This window comes from Cuculus canorus, chromosome 12 (genome assembly GCF_017976375.1).
Source record: "Cuculus canorus isolate bCucCan1 chromosome 12, bCucCan1.pri, whole genome shotgun sequence".
Classification (NCBI taxonomy): Eukaryota; Metazoa; Chordata; class Aves; order Cuculiformes; family Cuculidae; genus Cuculus; species Cuculus canorus.
In genome coordinates, this window is record NC_071412.1 from 17,005,735 (window position 1) to 17,025,464 (window position 19,730).

At 53.5% G+C, this 19,730-nt stretch overlaps 1 protein-coding gene across 2 annotated transcripts; it reads left to right on the top strand.

Moving 5' to 3' along the window:
• Positions 1–4,145: 4,145 nt before the first annotated feature.
• Positions 4,146–19,375, top strand: CD276 (CD276 molecule). 2 transcript variants are annotated; one of them, XM_054078109.1, is made up of 8 exons: positions 4,146–4,266; positions 6,936–7,083; positions 8,496–8,846; positions 9,239–9,535; positions 10,510–10,650; positions 12,242–12,283; positions 12,750–12,785; positions 14,152–19,375. In XM_054078109.1, exons 1-8 carry the CDS (start codon positions 4,165–4,167, stop codon positions 14,172–14,174), a joined length of 1,140 nt encoding a protein of 379 aa, XP_053934084.1. In that variant the 5' UTR covers positions 4,146–4,164; the 3' UTR covers positions 14,175–19,375. The 2 variants fall into 2 exon arrangements, with proteins under 2 accessions (XP_053934084.1, XP_053934085.1); XM_054078110.1 differs by lacking the exon at positions 4,146–4,266 and adding an exon at positions 6,556–6,804.
• The last annotated feature ends 355 nt before the right edge of the window (positions 19,376–19,730 follow it).

The following is a 19,730-nucleotide window of genomic DNA, read 5'->3' on the forward strand; positions in this document are numbered from 1 at the left end:
TCCCTGCTTATGGCAAGGGGGTTGGATCTGGATGATCTTTGAGGCGTCTTCCAACCCAAACCATTCTACGATTCTTAGATGATGTATGCCAGATGCCCTGTGCTGGAAGGAAATACAGGAGAGCCTCCTGGGCATCACACATTTGATTTCTCCATCTTTGCAGCTGGAAACTGCTGGTGCTGTGCAGTATTTCCATGCTGTTGATGGGAAGGAGAAGCAAGCATGCAAACCTTGGGATGTGCAGAGCTGACCTGCGCACTATGGACACCTTGTCAGGAAGCTCCAATTTAACCCCAGCACCCTTTCCCCCCCAGCATCCCTTTCCCTCTCCCTCTTCTTCTTGATCAAATTGGGGCTAAGCATGAAATTAAACTTTGGATTTACAGACCTTTTCTTTGCTTTTCTGTATTTGTATGTTGTCAGCTTCATTATTATGCACATTTCTTATGCACGTACTTGGGTACCGCAGGGTTTGAGGAAGGGAGATTAGCCAAAAATAATCATTTGAGATGCAGAACATCTACTATTTGAGTTCTTCCCCAGAAGCCCTTTCATTGTTAATTATGAGCAGACTTGCAAGCAGTAATGGATTTTGATTTTTAGCTAGTTTGATGTTCAGAAATCTGCCTTTGTTTCCAAAGCTTCATAGTTTCCACTCTTTTTTTGTGTGTTTGTATTTAATGCTAAGGAAGCTCCTGATGCTCAGATGATCACTTTGTATCTTCAAAGCCTACCAGGAGCAGAGTTGCACTCACAGTTAAGATATGAAAGCTGCGATGCTGCTTTTATCATGTGAAGACTTGGGAGAAGGGACAAAGGGATGAAACTGTGATGGTGTGAAGCCCTGTCCTGCACCATGCTGAGAGTTCCTGTCTTTTTTGGGGGGAGTCTTGGTGAAACCATTTGGCTTCACTTGCTTTTTTGAGGGTTGCTGAGCTTTGATGCTGGAGGTAGACCCATTGGAGATGGCTTGGGAGAAGGAATCGGCTCATGCAGAGCATGTCTGCAACGCATTCCTTTCTCCCTCTTGCAGCATTAGTTTCTGATCATAGTACCATTTCATCTGTTCCTCTCAGGAACAGAGATATCTTTAACTCAATCAGGTTGCTCAAATCCCCATCCAACCTGGCCTGGAACACCTCCAGGGATGGGGCAGCCACCACTTCTCTGGGTAACCTGGGCCAGGGCCTCCCCAGCCTCACAGAAAACATTTCTTCCTAAGATGTCATCTCAATCTTACCTCTTTCAACTCAAAATCATTCCCCCCCCATCCTATCCCTGCCCTCTCCAGCTTTCCTGGAGCCCCTTTCAGTACTGGAAGGTCAGTGTAAGGTGTCTCCAGAGGCTTCTCTTCTCCAGGCTGAACAAGCCCAACTCCCTCAGCCTGATGGTTGGATCTTCTCCATCAGCCCCCAAAATGGGGACAATCTGCCAACCGGGTTGACATGGCTCATGTCTGGTCTGCAGGAGCTCCTCAGACAGAGCCAACCCTGGCTGGGATCACACAGCCGCTCTGCACATCAAGCACTACCCACGCCAGGCTGGGCATGGAAAGGGAAACGCTCTTGATTTGCAGGGCACATCGGCGAATCGAGCACAGACTGCCTGATTTAGTCACAGGCTTTTGAAGTATATTGACTTCATCCTTTCTTGTTCTTGCTGCTGTCACCCACGGTGCCTGGGTCAAGTTGTGCAGCCTTATTACCAGTTTTGGCACTGTAAAATCCTTCTTTGCCTGCAAGCACCAAAAAAAGAATCAAATTATTTTAAGCATAGGATGTTTGGGGTTATTTTTATTCACCTTTTAGTTTTAAACTGCCCAGGTTCGGTTGTTCCAGATTTCCTCTGTAATCAAAAGGGTGAGGAGCTTCCTCTGCTCTAGAGCAACTGAAGACCTAAACCTCCCACGCGGGCACCTGGTGCTGGGACACGGACTGCACCCACCGGAGCCTCAGGGACACATGAGAGACCCTGAGCCTCTGGTTCTGTGCACCCCAGTCCTCTGGATTGGTGTGTCCTGGTACCTTGCCTGTGTGCACCCCAGTCCTTTGGATTGATGTGTCCTTGTCCCCCATCTCCATGCATCCCAACATCTCCTGGCTCTGTGCACCCAAGTCCTCTGGATTGGTGTGTCCTGGTCCCTCTGTGCACCCCAACACCTGATGTTGAGGGGCCCTGTGTGAAAAACAAGTTAAAACTAAGAAGCCTCTCCCTTTGGGGCAACATCTGTTCCATGTGCCATTGAAAAATCCCCCTTGCAAAGAGCCTGGCTCCCTCCCCAGGCCCTGCTCTTCCTCCTCCTCTTCCTCCTCTCCTCCTGGGCTCCCTTCCCTGCTCTCATCCCTTGGTGCGTGTTGGGGAGCGGCACTGGGTATCCGCCTGCCCAGGGCTGTATAAAAGAAGACATTGTGTGCGGGAGTGTGGGAGGGAGCTCAGCACTGCAGCCTTGCCCTGGCCAAGAGAAACCCGATGAGTTGTAGGAGGGATCGCAGCATCCCCCTGGAGCCCAGCCAGGCTGCACCCCCAGAAAAGCAAACTCCAAAAGGCGGCAAGATGGATTTTCCGAGGAAACTGCAGTCCCTTTGAATGGTTGATGCAGGAGGGAGGCTGCCCTGATGCCTCATGTTTGCGAGGTCCTGCTCTTCATGATGGGGGACCCTTGTGGATGACCCCTTCCAGCACTGCAGCTCCAAACCATTTGGGGGTGAACCCCCTAACCCCCCAGAAGCATTTCCCACAGAGCACAGTGTGGGGGTGCTGCTGCCTCTGGGCAGCTGGTGTGAGTGAATTATTAGCCAGGTTTTATCCTGGGAAGTGGTGTGTGTGTCCGCAGGGGAACTCCAGCTGCCTTATGTTCTAGGTGAAGATAGCTCAGCCCTCCTGCCTCGCCAGGACCTGGCTCTATGCTCCCCAGTTCCTCGACTATGAGCACTCCAATGCCCTGGCTCTGTGCACCCCAGTTCCTTGACTAGGAGCACTCCAATGCCCTGGCTCTGTGCACCCCAGTTCCTTGACTATGAGCACTCCAATGCCCTGGCTCTGTGCACCCCAGTTCCTCGACTATGAGCACTCCAATGCCCTGGCTCTGTGCACCCCAGTTCCTTGACTAGGAGCACTCCAATGCCCTGGCTCTGTGCTCCCTGGTCCCCTGGGTCTATGTGTCTGCACCTCCCGGTTTGAGGCCTTCCCACCCTGGCTCTGTACACCTTAGCGCCCCAGGTTCCACGCGTCCTGGACCTCTGTGGACCCCACTCCTCTGGACAGGTGTGTCCTGGTTCCTCAGCTCTGTGCACGCCAGCATCTCCTGGTTGGTGCCCCCCCGGCTCTATACACAGCAATGCTCTGGCTCAGTGTGTACCCCAGTTCCATGGATGCGTGTACCCCCATGCCTCAGCTTACCGCATCCTATGCCCCTATCACTGTGCACCCCAAGCCCCTGGCCGTGTGCACCCCAATGCTTCAGCACTATGCAAACCTATTTCCCAGCGCTGCAGTCCCATGCACCCCAATATCCCTGTCTCTGTGCACCCCAGTGCCCTAGCCTTGTGCACTCCCCTGTACCCAATATCCCTGGCCCCCCGCACCCCAATATCGCTGGCTCCGTGCACCCCAGTCCCCTGCCCCTCTGCATCCAGAGCTCCTTGCACCCCAATATCCCTGGCTCCACGCACCCTAATGTCATGGCCCCCTGCACCCCAATCCCCCACCCCTCTGCACCCCAACATCCCTGGCTCCAGACACCCCGATCCCCCGGCCCTGTGCACCCCAATATCCCTGGCTTCGTGCACCCCGGTGCCTTAACCCGGTGCACTCCCAAGTCCCGCCCCCCACCCCGACCAGACCCATCCATTCCAAGCCCAGCTCCTCCTCCCTCTGCCACTAGGCGGAAGCGCCCGCAGCCAAAGGGGCGGAGCCTCAGGGGCTGTGGGCGTGGCCTAAGTCAATGCGAGCCAATGAGAGGCGGGCTCTCAGCCAACATGGGCGTGGTCTCAGCCAATGAGAACCAGCGGGGGAGGGGGCCTTCGCCAATGAGAGCCACAGAGAGGCGGGGCTGCGGCCAATGTGGGCGAGGACACAACCAATGTGAGCGGGACCATGCAATGTGGGCGGGGCCTCATCAATGAGGGGGCGGGGCCATAGTCGAGGTGGGCGGGATCTCAGCCAATGAGGGGCGGTGCCGCAGCCAATGAGGGCCGTGGCCACCGCCCCAGCCCGGCCCGGCCCGCAGGGAGCGCGCGCTCCCGCCCGTCGCGCGCCGCCTGCCCGGTAAGTGCCCGGAGGGGGGGGCGGAATGAATGGGGCTCCGGGGGCCCTGGGGGGGTGCGGGGCCCTCCTCTGGCAGGCGGAGTCCCCACACCTCCCCGTTTCCCGTGGGCGTAGGGCAGGCGACACCCCCCGAGCCTTCTAAATCCGTGCGGCTGGAAGGGGCAGCTTTGATCTGGGGTTACTGTGCGGTGCTGAAACGCACCCCGCGCTCCGAGGGGAAGCGGTTGTTCCCTTTTTCCTCGGGGTGAGCAAGAGGAGAACCCGTCCCTTGCACCGCATCCTGGCCGGGAGCTGGGGCTGCACAGAGCCATGGAATGGGTTGGGTTGGAAGGGATCTCAAGAGCCCACCCAGTCCCACCCCTGCCCTGGGCAGGGACACCTCCCACCGGATCGGGGGCTCCAAGCCCCATCCAACCTGGCCTGGAACCCCTCCAGGGATGGGGCAGCCACCACTGCTCTGGGCAACCTGGGCCAGAGCCTCCCCACCCTCACAGGAAAACATTTCTCCCTAAGATCTCTTCTCAGTCTCCTCTCTTTCAGCTGAAAACCCTTCCCCCTTGTCCTCTCCCTGCACTCCCTGATCCAGAGCCCCTCCCCAGCTTTCCTGGAGCCCCTTTCAGTACTGGAAGCTGCTCTAAGGTCTCCCTGGAACCTTCTCTTCTCCAGGCTGAACAACCCCAACTCTCTCAGCCCATCCTCGATTAGGGGGTGCTCCAGCCCTCGGATCATTGTGGCACTTCTGTGGACTCGCTCTAACATGCCCCCCCTTTCCCCATAAGGTCCCCCTTTGCACACAGGGAGCTTCTGTTCCTCACTCAGAAGTTAAGTGGGGACTGAAAATAGTCTGGAGCAGAGCTGGGCACCAACTCGGCTCAACCCAAGCACCCCAAAAAGCTGGGACCAAACAGAGAGGAGCAAAGTGGAGGGCGCAGCCCAGGCACACGCAAACTCTCGGACTGACCCGGAGAGGTGTTGAGGACAGCAGATGTTTTCTTGACCTCTCCACCCATCCCAGGGTGATAGTCTGGCAACTAAGGGGCTGGGTGTTATAAAAAGCAGTGTTTTGGCTGCATGATAGTAAGTATTACATGGACATCGAGTAATGTATGGTCCCAAAAGACTGTTGCAACGGGGGATTTACTTATCCCATGGGTTTCTGGAGGGTTCAGCCTTGCTGGCTTGCTGTGCACAAGGGCATCCCTCTTCCAAGGGATGTGTTTGTGGGGTTTGTTGTACCCCAACTTGAGATAAAATCTTCATTTTGGGACGCAGCCCATCCTTCGTCTGGGCTTATACGTCAGGGATGGAGAAACTGAGTTGCTGAGAGACCCATCAAAAGGCAAAGAAACTCCTCGCTGGCTCCTGACTGCAGAAGGAGTGTTGGGGACATGACCGTCCTCTTCCTGTCACACCTCTGAGACAGTCCAGCACGACTTGTAGGTCATGAAACCTTTAAAATGTAATTTATTTCAGCATGAGCAGGAAAAGGAAAGAGTTCCAAGGCAAAGCGTGAGGGAGATGAGTCATGATTTCCCTTGCCCGGGCAGCTGAGTGATGTCCCATTGCCCTCTCCCATCACAGATCTCTCCCTTTTCAGCTTCCTGACGTTTGGCATGGGGCTGGCTCCAGGCTTGTCTGTTTGAGAAAAGGCAAGAGTTAGGGATATGGGTTAAGAAAAAAAGCTTTTTTTCCCCCAAAAAAAGCCTTTTGCTCAGGAGAGAAGAAGATGAGATGCTCCCTGGGAGCTCTTGGGGCAGATTTGTGCCTCAGTTTCCCCTCTCCATGTGCCTCAGTGTCCCCCATGGGAGAAGATAGCTGAAATTGTTCCTGCTGCACACTGGGAAACTGGTGCCACGACACCAATTTATTGCCAATATAACTATTGTGCTGAAATCCATCAGCACTAAAGGCTCTGGGTGGAGCAGCAGGGATCTGGGTTGCGCTGGGACAGGGGTGGAACAGGGCAGCGGTGATGCCGGCTGTGATATCTGGGACTCATTTATGCTATGAGGGAGGAATGCGAGTCACGAGGGGCCCGGCAAGCTCTTGGCATGGCTGGGAGGGATGCTTGAGAAGCGAGCTGTGGTAGCCAGCGGTGCTGGGCAGCTTGCCCTCACCTCTCCCCACATCCAGTTCTGAGATGCTCTGGTTTTATTGCCTATTTTTTTCGGGCAGCCTCGTGCTGGAGGTTTTCCTGCCAGGAGCAGGGATGAACCTCGCAGCCCTTGAGCTGCTGACGGAGCCAGGAATCTGCAAACTTCATGTTTGATTTTTGGCCAGTTTGGACACAGGGAGTGAGTTGCCTCCTCTTGGAGGACAGGGATGTAGCAGCCCAATGCTGCAGGGAACAGCTGGGAAAGAGAGAAACAAAAGGGGAGGAGAAGCAGTGAGGAGGGGAAGAGGCTCACTGTGGTTTCCCTGAGCACCAGCACACGCCTCCGGCACAGGAGCTGCTTCTGGGTCCCTGATGCAGAGATGCATTGGTCCTTTGGCTGGTGCCAGACTGGAAGCAAACCTCATCCTGTGTTTTATGGCGGGGTGGGTGCTCCAGCTGCTGCATAGTGGACAAAGGGGATGGCTGGCATGGGATCCTCTGCCTGTTGCCAGTTTCCCACTCTCTACCCCTGGTTCCCAGCAGCTTTTCAGTGTTTCCTTCTGTTTTTCCCCAGCTTGGAACACTTGCAGTGAGAGAGAAGATTTCCTTTGAGAACGACAGCCTGGGCTGTGCTCACTTCTGCTTTCTCACTCAACGTTTGCTTGTGCCAAAGATGCTCTACCCACTGCTTGCCCTGGGAGCGCTGGTGCTCGGCCTGGCAGGTGAGTAGGGCTGGGGGGTTTGGGGTTGACATGGTCTGCATGTCACCACCCCAAAGGAGATGTCGTGGACACCACGTTCATCCTGCAAAAGCTGCCTTCGAACTGTGGTTCCTGTGGGCAGCACCTGCAGGGTGTTTTTCCTGATTTTGTGGTCCTCCAGCTGCCCAGAGCATCACCCTGTGGGTGTGAGGGCTTCTGGTGCACGTGAGCCACCCTTGTAACAGGGGCCACCACCTCCCATGTGCCACAGTTGAATGACAAAGCCATGGGAGGACCAAATCCTGAAGGTTGCTGGATTACCTGGGTCTGTCCCCATGCACTGCAGCTCCTTGTCCCCTAGGCTGCAGCACCTCAACCTGGGAGAGATGTTGAGGCTGAATCCTTTCGGGATGCTCGGCAGCAGTTCTGGCCAGGCAGGATCCTGTTCTTAAAACCCAGTGGCGTTTATTATTAGCTGGAGGGAAACGTGACACTCTTGAGTCTGCCAAGAGCCAGGCAGGCTGCCCAAGTGCTCCCCTCCTGCCTGTCTGCCTGTCTGCGGCCCCTGGCAGATCTTCTCCAGCCTGGCTCCTTCCTGCAGCTCCTCATCCTTCCCATTCGGGCTCTTGCTTAAAAGTTAACGTCTCATTGCTGGCATCATCTCCAGGGAGATATTTGCTGTGGGTAATGGCTTTGCTCTATCCTGCAATGATGTTGAGGTCAGACTATAAAGCAAACCCTTGTTCTGAGGTGAGATTTTTCCCGTTTTCCTTCCTGTTTTGGGGTTGGGAGAAATTACTGAAGGAAGCACTGATGGTGCCCTGGGTCTGGTTTGGGGGACATCGCAGCTCGCTGCCGACAAGCACCTCAGGACCAGCTCCGAGTGCGGAGGGCCTGGCAGCCCTGGCATAGTTGGCATTGCTCCCTGATGCAATGTCAGGGTTGGCATCCTGCCAGGGCTTTGTGCTTGGCATCACGGCACTGGGATGAAGCTGGCATCTTGCTGTGGCAGTCAGTTGGCATCACACTGGTGCCATCTAGTGCCTGCCAGCCCTGCCGTGGCGCTGCTGGAGCTGGCTCGTCCTGGGGCCATGGGACTGTGTCCTGGCTGCAGTCACCCACTGACCTCCTCTCCTCATGGGGAGAAACCGGGCTGTGTGTGCAGGGTTGTGCGGGTTTGGGTGCCCATGGCTGCAGCTGGTGGCTGAGGGCAGTGATGCCCCAGCTTTGGCGCTGAGTGTGGGACTGTGTCCCTGCAGGCAGGGAGGGCTTGGCTGGGGGCTGGTGATGGGGACAATCCTGAGATGCCACCTGCAAGAGGTCCCTCCCGTGGGCATCTGTCAATTTGCTTAGATGTCCATCAAAAGGAGAAAAGGAGGGGCTGTTGCAGCGTCTCACCACCACGTGCTTTTGTCCTTGCCACCTTCCTGCAGGTGCCATGGAGATCCAGGTCCCGGAAGAGCCTGTGGTGGCACTTTTTGGCCAAGATGCCACCCTGCGCTGCTCCTTCTCCCCAGAGGCCAACTTCAGCCTTGACAACCTGACCCTCTTCTGGCATCTGACAGACACCAAGCGCTTGGTCCATAGCTTCTCCGGTGGGCGAGACCAGCTAGCAAACCAGGGTGACAGCTACGCCAACCGGACGGCCCTCTTCTATGACCAGCTGGCCCAGGGCAACGTTTCACTGCTTCTCCGACGTGTGGAGATCTCAGATGAGGGCAGCTTCACCTGCTTTGTTTGGGTCCAACACTACAGCAGTGCAGCCGTGACATTGCAGGTGGCAGGTGAGAAATGGAGAGGTGGGGTGTCCCTACGTGTCTCCCCAAAGAGGAGGGTTCTCAATCACGCTTTGCTCCTCTGAGGAGCTTTTCTCTCTCCATCCTTTGCTGTGGTCTTCCCTTCAAGTCAGGTCTCTGTTAGAGACCAGCCAGCTGCATCTCCCCAAAATATTCCTGGGAGGAGATTGCAGTCCCTTTCTTGCCAGGATGCAGAGGCTCTCAGCTGAGAGACACCTGGAAGCACAGCCATGAGCGAACTGAAGCTGGGGAGGCTTCAGCTGATTGGCACTTCCATCTGGAAGTCTGTCCTGGGGCTTGCCCAGCCTCACTGGAGCCTCACTCACTGTATCCTGGTCCTTTGGTCTTCTTCATTATGCTGGCTGTCCTTTCCCTTGCAGCTCCCTACTCCAAGCCAACTATGAACCTGGAGCCCCACAAGGACTTGAAGCCAGGAGATCTGGCGATCGTGACTTGCCATGCTTCCCGCGGCTACCCCGAGGCCAGTGTCCTCTGGCAGGACAGCCAGGGCAGGAACATCACAGAAAATATCACCACGTCCCAGGTGGCCAATGAGGAAGGTCTCTTTGACATGCACAGCGTCCTCCAGGTGCTGGTGGAACCCAGCAGCACCTACTCCTGCCTGGTGCGAAACCCAGTGCTGCAGCAGGAGACCCAAGCCTCTGTCACCTTCACAGGTGAGCGGGGGGGGCCAAAACCAGGGGACGAAAGGGGTGGGATCTGCCTGAAGATTCTGACTGTGTTGGCACTGTGATCCCTACTGTGGCCCAGAGATGCCCTGGGAGTTGCATTGCCATATCCTCACTCTACCTCTCTCCTGACAGACTTACAAAGGTGACTTTACGCTGTGCTATCTTCCCTGTAACTCCACTGTAGCATCCCAGATAGAGCGGGCGTCCTTAGTTCTAAGTCTCTAACTTTTCAAGTTGCCCTGTCCAAGTTTAAAGCACCCCAGAAAGCCAGTACAGGGCTTGGTAGTTGTCTTCTCCTTAGCACGTGGCTGTGGGATGCTCTCAACTTGGGCTTCTTCATCCCAGCTGCAGCAATCCTACTTCAGAAATACAGGCTGGAGAAGTTTAATCAAGCATGTTCAGCCTGTGTCTTCGCTTTAAGCTCCTCCTGCTGCCTTCCAAGAGCTCTTTATAATCTGTGCACTCCCTGCTACTGTTAATAAGGGTTTAATTACCCTTGCTGGATTGGGAAAGTGAGTCCCTGGTGGAGCATAAACATTTTGGCTGGATGCACCAAAAACTTGCATGAATGCTGCTGGCTGGGAGCAGAGGAATGGCTTCTGTGTGGGTTCCCAAGCACAAGGGCACATGGTGAACCTTGGGGTGATGTCTGTGGAGGATCAAGGTCTAGGATAAGACTTTATTTGTAGAAGAAGCAATATGACAGGGAAAAATCAGATTTCCAGCACTCCAGGAGATAGTCCCAAAGCCCTGATGGTGCCTGCCAGGCCATCCCAGACCTTGGGGGAGGTGTTCCCATCCTTCCTGGCCCCATGGTGTGAGATGAGGGGGGAAAGGGAGTGGGTGCAGCGTCATCTCTTCAGCTTCTGCCACCACGGGGTCCTGGATGCATGGCATACTTTCCCCTGGTCGGGCAGCAATGCTCACCATGGTGGTATTTTTCTTTCCTCCTCTGCAAGGCCAACACCTCACCTTCCCTGCTGTGGCTCTCTGGGTGACGGTGGGACTGGCCATCTGCGTCGTGGGGCTGTTTGCTGTCATGGTGTACATCTGCCAGAAGAAAGTCCGTCAGAGCTGCAAAGAAGAGGAGGAAAACGCAGGTAATGATGTGGGGAACACCCCCCTGAAAGGGATGGGGTTTGCAGGAGGTGATGGATGGGAGGAGCTAGGACAAATTTTAATGGGCACGGGTTTGCCTTGGTGGTGGCATCTTTTAAAGGATGAAAGGATACTCAGAGCTAGTGGGGTTGGCAGGCACCAGCAGATAGATCCATGCTGGCTGTGTGCATCACTCCAGGTGGATGTGCACTTTCAAACATACACCTGGTTTTCCTGCTACCCAGTGTGTCTCTGCCATTCACCTTCCTGGTCCAAGCATCCTATGAATATCTGGTACCCACAACCAGGTATGCGTGGAGCATCTCCTCTGAGAATGTGCCTCTAGCACTTATGACTGTGGAAATCCCAAGTGCTTTGATACATAGGAGCAGCATGAGAGAGATGCTCCGCGCTCTTGTCTTCTGCATCCTTCTCCTGTTTGGTTTCATTATGGAGAGGTGCTTGCTCGGAAAACAGGAGCTTTGTTGCTTTAAAAAAGCTGCTGTGCTCTGAAAATGGCTGCAGAGGCAGCTTTGCTCGGTTCCCCATTTGTTTTCTCTCCCTGACTCCAGAGGCATTTGCTCTGCCAAAGCCTTTCCCTGCCAGCATCGTGCTGCAGGGCTGGGACTTACAGCCTTCCTCCCTGGGGCTCCCACTTCGCTCCTCCTCTCTGCCAGGAAGGATGATGCCACTGTGATGCCCTGCTGTAAGGTGTCCCTATTGATGGGGATTAAGAGGGTTTTCCCCTGACTGAAATATATATATTTATTCATTTTTGCCCCTTAACAGCATTTCCTGCTCAGTCAGGGGATTTGCAGTGCCGTGACGTTCAGCCGTGGCCTCGGGCCAGCTGACCTCAGCCCTTTAGCAGGGACACAGCTCCCAGCCTGTGATGTTTAGCACTGTTGTCTGCACACCCTTAGCAATAACCTTTTATTGCGGCCCTTGGTCAGCCAGAAACCAGACAGGGACCCTGCCCCTGAGCCTGGCAGCTGTGGGAGGCAGGAGCAGCAGATTTTGCTGGTTTTCCTGGCCAGGAGCAGCATTGCAGCAGGTCTTACCCATGGAGTGCGAAGCTCACGGGCTTCCAGATGGAGTGACAGCCTGGCAGCCTGGTGGGCGCTGCAGGAGGAAGAAGGGGATGCTCATCCCTCGGTGTCCTGGAGGTGCTGGGGGATCCATGGGCTCTCCACTAAGCCCCTCGCCGAGCAGTGCTCCAGATGGTGTGTGTGCTATAAATAGGGAGGTGAGCGGCTGTGCTGCGTTGCCCAGAGCTGTGGCTTTTTCTGCTTGGCTTGTAGGGAATGTGCCACCCCAGCACAGCCTTGTGTTGGGGGAAATACCTACCTCAGGGTGCTGGGTACAGGTGGGTACCAGTCACCTCCTCCCTTCACATCACCAGCAGCTCAGCAGTGCCTGGTCCCAAGCACAGCCCAGGATGTGCGGGGATCATGGGTGGCTCTGAGCTGCCAGGGATGGTGGCAATCCAAGAGGCATCCACCAAAGCTGGCTGCCCGGGGAGGTGGGATGCAGCGTGGGTGTTGGGGTGGAGTCTGACAGATACCTCACACGCTCAGGCTTGCTCTTTTGCAGGGACAGAGGAGCAGGATGAAGAGGGAGAAGAACCCAAGACAGGTGGGTGCACGATGCTTCCTTATTTATATAGGTGAGAATATTATTGCATGCGCTTGTGCCACTGTCCCCTACACAAACAAAGACCCTGTTGTGCTCTGCACCCTCTGACGATGCTCGGCCTCCCTATGCTCACCTGCCCTTTGCATCCCCTCAGGCTCCCTGATAAGCGACTCCATCTCTTAATAGAAAAGCACTTGTGATAATCTGCTGTCATCAAATGGGTTAATTATATGCCCAGTGATCACCTTTATCTGCTGGCAGCCAAGCAAGCCAGTTTGGGATGACAACTCCTTTACTGCCAGGAAGGTTTAGGAGCTGGGGAATGGTTTTGATGGCAATTGGTGGGTACAATTATTGGATTCCCTAAAATGGGGCTTTTGGCCGTTTCCTCTGGAGAGATATTTCCTTGCAAAATCCCCTGTCCCAAACGATGGGGTCTGACCACTTGCTTTTTTTCTTTTTGCAGCCCTGCGGCCCCTGAAGAGTGCAGAGAGCCAAGACGGTGAGTGTGTTTGCCAGGCAACAGTGCAGGACCACGAGCTGGCTCATGATGAGGTTTCTTCCTAAGCACACTGGAGATGATGCTTAGTTCTAAGTGCAAAGTATCTGTTGCATCTCCATCATCCGTCACTGGGGTTTGGAGTTTTGTTTTTCTTTTTTTTCAATATATTTTTTTCTGTTTCTTTCCCTAGTTTTCAATCAAATTTTTGCAGATCAGTTTTTTCCCAGCACCCATTTCCACTTCAGTTTGGGCTGTGCTTGCTCTGGCTTGTATCCCAGCAGTGATGGAGCGATGCAACCAACAACTCTGATGTGGCATTTCTTGTCTTGTCTTTCCTTTTCTTGGGCAGCCTGGGACTGAGAAAAACCTCATGCCACCAACCTTGGTCGTTGGGAGGAGTTTGGCTCTGTTTTTGAGCATTGCCATGGGTTTCCTAAGAGGAAGAGAAGAATTGCTGGGGTTATTCCTTGCCTTGTGGAGAGGGAGGCATGAGCTTCATCCCTCCCCCTGCAGAATTCCCGATCAGCAGCCCAGAACTGAATTTCTCATGGGAGTTCATAAGGATTAGAGTCCCACCTCTGGTTTCTGCCTTTCAATCTCTTTTCCCAGACTCCCGGCTCCGTGCTGCTCATCACCCAGCCCAGCCCAGTGATAGGCTCCAGCGCTCTCCTGGTCGCCCTCGCTCTTCCCCAACTCATTCTCGTCCCAAGATCTCAATCTTTTAATTTATTTCCTCTCTGATTAAAGGCAGAGGCTTGACTTCTGCTGTTGGTGAATCACTGCTAATTTGACCCTCCCTCCCTCTTTTATGAACAGCCCCAAACACGTTTTTCTCTAATGCAATTTTTCTCCCCACCCCAACAGGTTTTTAAAAGCCTTCGCTCCCTTTACTTTCACCCTTATAGTGAAACATCAACAGACTTTGCTTTTCCTCCTTTTTTTCTTCCTCCCTGCCCTTATCTCCCCCTCACAAGCTGCTGCAGGCCATGCTCGGCTTCCCAGCCCCTCAGCTTTTCATCCAATGCAGCCTGTTTCCTTAACTACAGGTGCAAGACATCCCTTGCTCACTCCTCGACTACTTTTTCAGCAGAAGCAAAGCTTGAATAATAACATCTCCCAGGGTTTGCTGGCTGCAGGAGGGAGGGGTTCAACCACAGGGAGGGGTGGAAGGATAAAAACACACCTACATGTGCCTGGTTGTATTTGCCTGAGGCTGGCATCAGCCCTGGGAGTGTGGATCCCAGTTTTCCAGGGCAAGAAGAGCCCAGTTGCCAGTGACCAAATGAACTCATTAATGTGGACTCATGAATTATTCTTTTTTAATGTCTTTGCCCATTTTTATTTAGTCCTTTTTTTTCCTCTCCAGATAATGAACAAGAAATCGATTGATGGGAGCTACGACACCCCAAGCAGCACCCTGTGCCCTGGACCAGCTGAGATGTCCCCAGTAGGGATGTGCTCCAGGTGCTCTGCGGAGGTCATGGATCTGCTGCCCCCCCCCAGGTCCTGTGCCCAATCACCCTCTTCCCACCCTGGCCATGTCTTTGGGGCTCCCTGGAATTGGAGAGAGGCTTCATCTCTTTGTCCCCGGCAAGCCCTGAAGACCAGTGCATCCTTCCCAGGGATGGTGTGCCATGGGGTGGAGGCTCCTCCTTTTCCATATGTCTGTCCCTATGTGGGGCTGAGAGTACACGGGGGTCAACCATTTACCCCCAGCACCCTCTGTGCCTGCACCCATGTGGCTGCAGCCGAGCCAGCCGCCCTCAAAGTGCCTTTCAGGGCAAATTTCAGTGCCCTTTCCAAGCCCAGAGGCTTTGATAGAGGTGATGGGATCAGTGAGGTCCTTGGGAGTGACTGGTCAAGCTCCAGAGGCTCCAGGAAGATGAATGGGACCTGTGGGATCCCTAGGCACAGTGTAACAGAGCTAGTACTCTCATCTCTGACATATGCATTGCTCTAGGGATGTACGGCGGTGGTTATTTTCTCACATTGCACCAGAGTGGTTCCCACTGGACTTCTATTTTTGCCTTAAATGCAAAATCCCATCAGGGTGGTTATCCTCTGCCTTGAATTTTTGAAGGAGGTTGGAAGTCGGGGCTCAGGGAGACCTGCTGGCCAGGTGAAGCCCCCCTGCCTTCCCTGCGGTGACAAAGACGATGTGTTGGGGACTAAAGCACTGCTGGGGGATGAACCTGGCCAGTGCTGTAGGGTCGAGCCTTTGTTTTTCCTGTGGGATCAGGGGTCTTTGCCCTCCTGTGTGTCCTGGGGGTCCTTCGCTGCTGGGTACCCACAGGGTGCGTGGGGGCGAACAGCGTGGTGTGTCCCTGTCCCACTCTGATGGGTGGACAGGTTCCCGTTGTGCCCCCCGATGGCTCTTCTGCTGGTTTTCATCGTTATTTAAAATTCAGAATTGGAAGGGGTTTTTTTGTGCCTTGACAAATAAACTCGGGGGTTGTTTTGGACAGTGCTTTGTGGGCTTGATGTGGTCTCTGGGAGGCAGATTAGCTGGTAATTAGTTTAAATATTGAAATACCCAGAGTAAAACCTTTATTGTCCCTCTTTCATAGAAGCATGCAATGATTTGGGTTAGAAGGGACCTCAAAGCCCATCCAGTTCCAACGCCCTGCCATGGGTAGGGACACCTCCCACTGGATCAGGCTGCTCCAAGCCCCATCCAACCTGGCCTTGAACACCTCCAGGGATGGGGCAGCACCTGGTGCACGGAGCAGACCACTCCAGCAATGGAGAGATGCCTGACCTCATCCCTCTTCTTTGTTTTCATACCTTGAGCAGAACAGAGAGCAACATCCCAAAGGCACACTGTCATCTGTTTGGGATTGCTCTAAAATTCAGGCTGGCTAATCCCTGGGATGGGGTGCAAGTGGGGTCTGATGGAGGTTGGTGGGAAAGGGACCTATCTCAGTCACCTGCAGAGGTTTATTTTTAGCTGCCCTTCCCCGGGCATGATGCCAGGCTCTACGTTTAAATAGAAAAATATTTCTAAAAGCAAGACAAGGGAAAGCGGGCTGGTATCAAACTCAGATTAGGGAGGGGATGAATGGTGATTTCATTTAGGGACTTTGATCTATGGCCTGAATTAACTGCCAGTGCAGTTTTTAACGAGATGCCAGGAGGTACCATTAATATTATTTAGCACCCAGATGCTGGGCTGGGGGAATGAAGCCATTAACCACCCCCAGCTCTTTGTCACAGTGGGATGAGTTGTCACTAGGTCCAGGGCATCTTTAAAAGTCCTGAGATTGGCTCGAAAGGTCCTGAGAAGGCATTCTCAGGGACGTCTCCAGCTGGGAGCTTTCTGGGGCATTTCTTTGGGCAGATCTGAGGTGGTTTAGGCAAAATGCAATCTGGGCTGTGCAGGGAAGGGAGATGTTGAGGAATAAAATCAGAATTAAGTTGCGGCAGCTGAGGGAAAGTGGTGCTTAGAGGGCTCAGGTAGATGAGCCATCCTGAACTGTGAGCTCCTGCTCACCACACTCCCAGGGAGGATGTGCTGCGCTTTGACATGGGATAAAGCAGCCCAGGAGGAGCTTAGTTGTCTCCTTTGTCCCCAGGTGCCATCCTGGTTTTGGGGCTGTCCAGGTGATGGGTCTTTTGGGGGGAGGAAACCATCCATCCTTTTTTTGAAGGTCGCCTTAATCCAACACATGATTTGATGGGTGCTGTGAGTGAGACCCAGCCACGGATGAGGCAGGCTGGCTGGCTGCAATGCTGCGTACCTGATGCAGCACAGTTTTCCCATTCCCTCAAAGCCCCAACATCATCCTCCACCTGCTCCTGGATAACAGCAAACTTGGCAGCCAGGAAAGGGATTTAACAGGGATGCAGAGCATAAAGGACCTGGTGCTGAGAGCTGGCAGCAACTCGGCTGCCGGGGCTTGCTTACGTTTGTTCTCATCCCTCCCGGGAGCAAGCAAAGCTGTGAGTTAATCCAAACACCTTTGATAGGTAAAAGACAACAGAAAAATCACATTTGGCAGGTTATTTCAGAAAGCACCAGGGTGAATCTCTTCCCAGTGCCGATCGATAGTGGCTTGATTCTCCCCATCAATAATAAATAAAGGGCTCCTGTTTCTTGTATTGACCTAATTATGGAGGGAGAGAAGGAGAGAGCTGCTGAGCTGTGTTGCTGCCTCGCCTTGAGGACTGCGCAGGCAGGAGGGCAGACGTCGGGATGAGATGCAAGAGGGTGGGATAGAATGGGATACAAGGGCGTGGGCGGAGATGGTGCCTCTGTGATGCTGGAGTGGCATTGCTGCCTGTCCCTGTTGTCCCCTTGTCCTGCTCATGGATGAAGCTGTGTCCCTGCTGGGAGCAGGGATGCTCTGGAAACCCTGCCAGGGGGGGTGGACCAAAGAGGTGCCCAACACCCGTGAGTGCCCCTGCCCTGCAATGTGGGTCAGTGTTTTTCTCCAGAGATTACGGATTTGCCAGAACCACCATTTTCTACACGGGCTTCTTTCTGTGGGGTGATGTACCTCATCAGGATAAGCGGGGTCCAGCCCCTACACTGCCCCAAACACCCAGTTCTTGGCCTCAAAATTGCCAGGCCAGCCCCAAATTCAGCTGGCTGAGCTGATTCTGATTTTAAGGATGTTGCAGACTTAACATCTGATTTTCCTGGGGAAAGCAGAACCCACAAACAGGACCAGGGACTGGATCTTCCTGCAGATCAGTTGATGAAGGTGAGGAGCAAATCCCCAAAGCCAAGGCTGTGAACGTGGGGGGAGCTTGTCACAGGGAGAGGCAATATGAAAAAAACATTTTCTAGCTCTTCTTGTAGCTTCTCGTGGGAAGCAGCATCCGAAAAAGATTTTAATTGCTCTAAAAAGCATAGAATCATATCATGGAATGGTTTAGGTTGGAAGGGATCCTAAAACCCATCCAGTTCTAACTCCCTGCCATGGGCAGGGACACCTCCCACTGGATCAGGTTGCTCCAAGCCCCATCCAACCTGGCCTTGAATACCTCCAGGGATGGGGCAGCCACCACTGCTCTGGGTGACCTGGGACAGGGCCTCCCCACCCTCACAGGAAAACATTCATTCCTAAGATCTTGTTTCAATCTCCCCTCTTTCAGCCTAAAACTGTTCATCTTCGTCCTATCCCTGCACTCCCTGATCAAGAGCCCCTCCCCGGCTTTTCTGGAGCCCCTTTCAGTATTGGAAGCTGCTCTAATGTCACCCCGCAGCCTTCTCTTCTCCAGGATGAACAACCCCAACTCAGCCTGTCCTCTTATGAGAGGTGCTCCAGCCCTCAGATCATCTTTGTGGCCTCCTCTGGACTCGCTCCAACAGCTCCATGTCCTTCCTGTGCTGAGGACTCCAGAACTGAATGCAGTGCTCCAGGTGAGGTCTCATGAGAGCGGAGGGGCAGAAGTCTCCTCCCTCACCCTGCTGGTCCCATTTCCAATGCAGTCGCATGGTGGAAGTCTTTGATCCATGCTGTAAGAAGCAATATTGCATCCTCCCTTTGGGATGGGTCTCCTCTTGAATTTTTCATTTTACACACAACAACTTCACCACCTGAGATGAGAAAAATCATTTCTCTGTCAGGCATGGAAAAGAACTGCACCGTCAGCACTTTTTCTCTGGATGGCTCATCTGAAGGAATCAGTTTATTTGCTGTGTTTTTTTTTTCACTGCAGGGTTAAACACTGTATGAATAGGGGAATTGAATGCTTCTCTGGCAAGGTTTAAGCAACATTTCCTTACCTGAGACAGCACATGCTTCTTTAAGGCTCATTAAGCAACACCAACCTCTGTTCACCATCTCCAAGAAACGATGCTATCACCGAGCCTGCAGAGCGGCGGCTCAGATCCCGCTAGCAAAAGCATTGCCGAGGGGTTTGTCTCACTCACCGTGAACAGTGGTGGTAAAATGACATTGAAGTGCCACCCAGTCGTAAAATGACAGTCAAACATCCCCCCAGCTCCCTCTCCCCCGTGCCACGCTGTGCATCCCAGAGAAATGAACTGCACTTGGCTAATGCGGGAAAAGAGGGGAATTGCAGTTTGGAAATGATATTGCTCATTAATTTTCCTGGCTGGAGACAACTTCTTAATGCCAGGTAGGGTTTTTTTAAGCAACATCACCGTTTCGTTTCAAATCTCTCTTAAACGACTTCTGAGTCACCGCGATAAATACTCCCTGTGCTTTCTTTCTGCTTCAGATCCGTTATAACTACTGATGGATAAATTGCTTGAGTTCACCAGGATAAATCATGCAGGATAGCCAAATCTGTAATTGAAATGTCTTTCAGCCCCTTTGTAACTCTGAGTTAGCGGGACCACACGCATTGCGGCTGCAGGGAGAAACCCTCTTGGGATCCAGCTCTGAAAAACAGGTCCTGGGAGGGAGAAATTGGCTCTGAAAGTGCCAATTCCACCCGGTTCCCTTAGGAATACCATGTCACTCTTCATCCCCCATCAAAAGGATCTGGATACCAGGACCAATGGCACAAGTGGAGAGTTTTCCAAGGTCTTTTTTTTCTGCCAAAAAGAAGGATTTGAGTGTGCTAATGCTTTGCATTGGCTCTGGATTGCCTGCTGTTCCGACAGCAAATTCCCTGAGCTGAGCTGATGCAGAGCTGATGTATCCCGATTGTAGCACTGGGGGGAAACAAAAGGGAAATGAAATAAAAACTGGTTGCACACAACAAGTCCTGTATTCTTCGCTTGGAGCCTTGGTGAAGCACTAGCTGCGGAGAGCTGGGAGGTGGCAGATGCGAGGGGGGTTGCTGCCTGTTCATCTCTTCTGCACCCAAACGAGAGTAAAAGCTGTTCCCCACCCAAGAAGTTCAGACTTTCAAGGCCAGTGAACCTCTCATCCCCCTTTCCTCCCACATGCCTGAATTTTTTTCCCTCCTTCCTGCTCCGGGTGCTTTGACCTGCCATCCCTTGACTGGAGCTATTGCACGGTGTGAGAA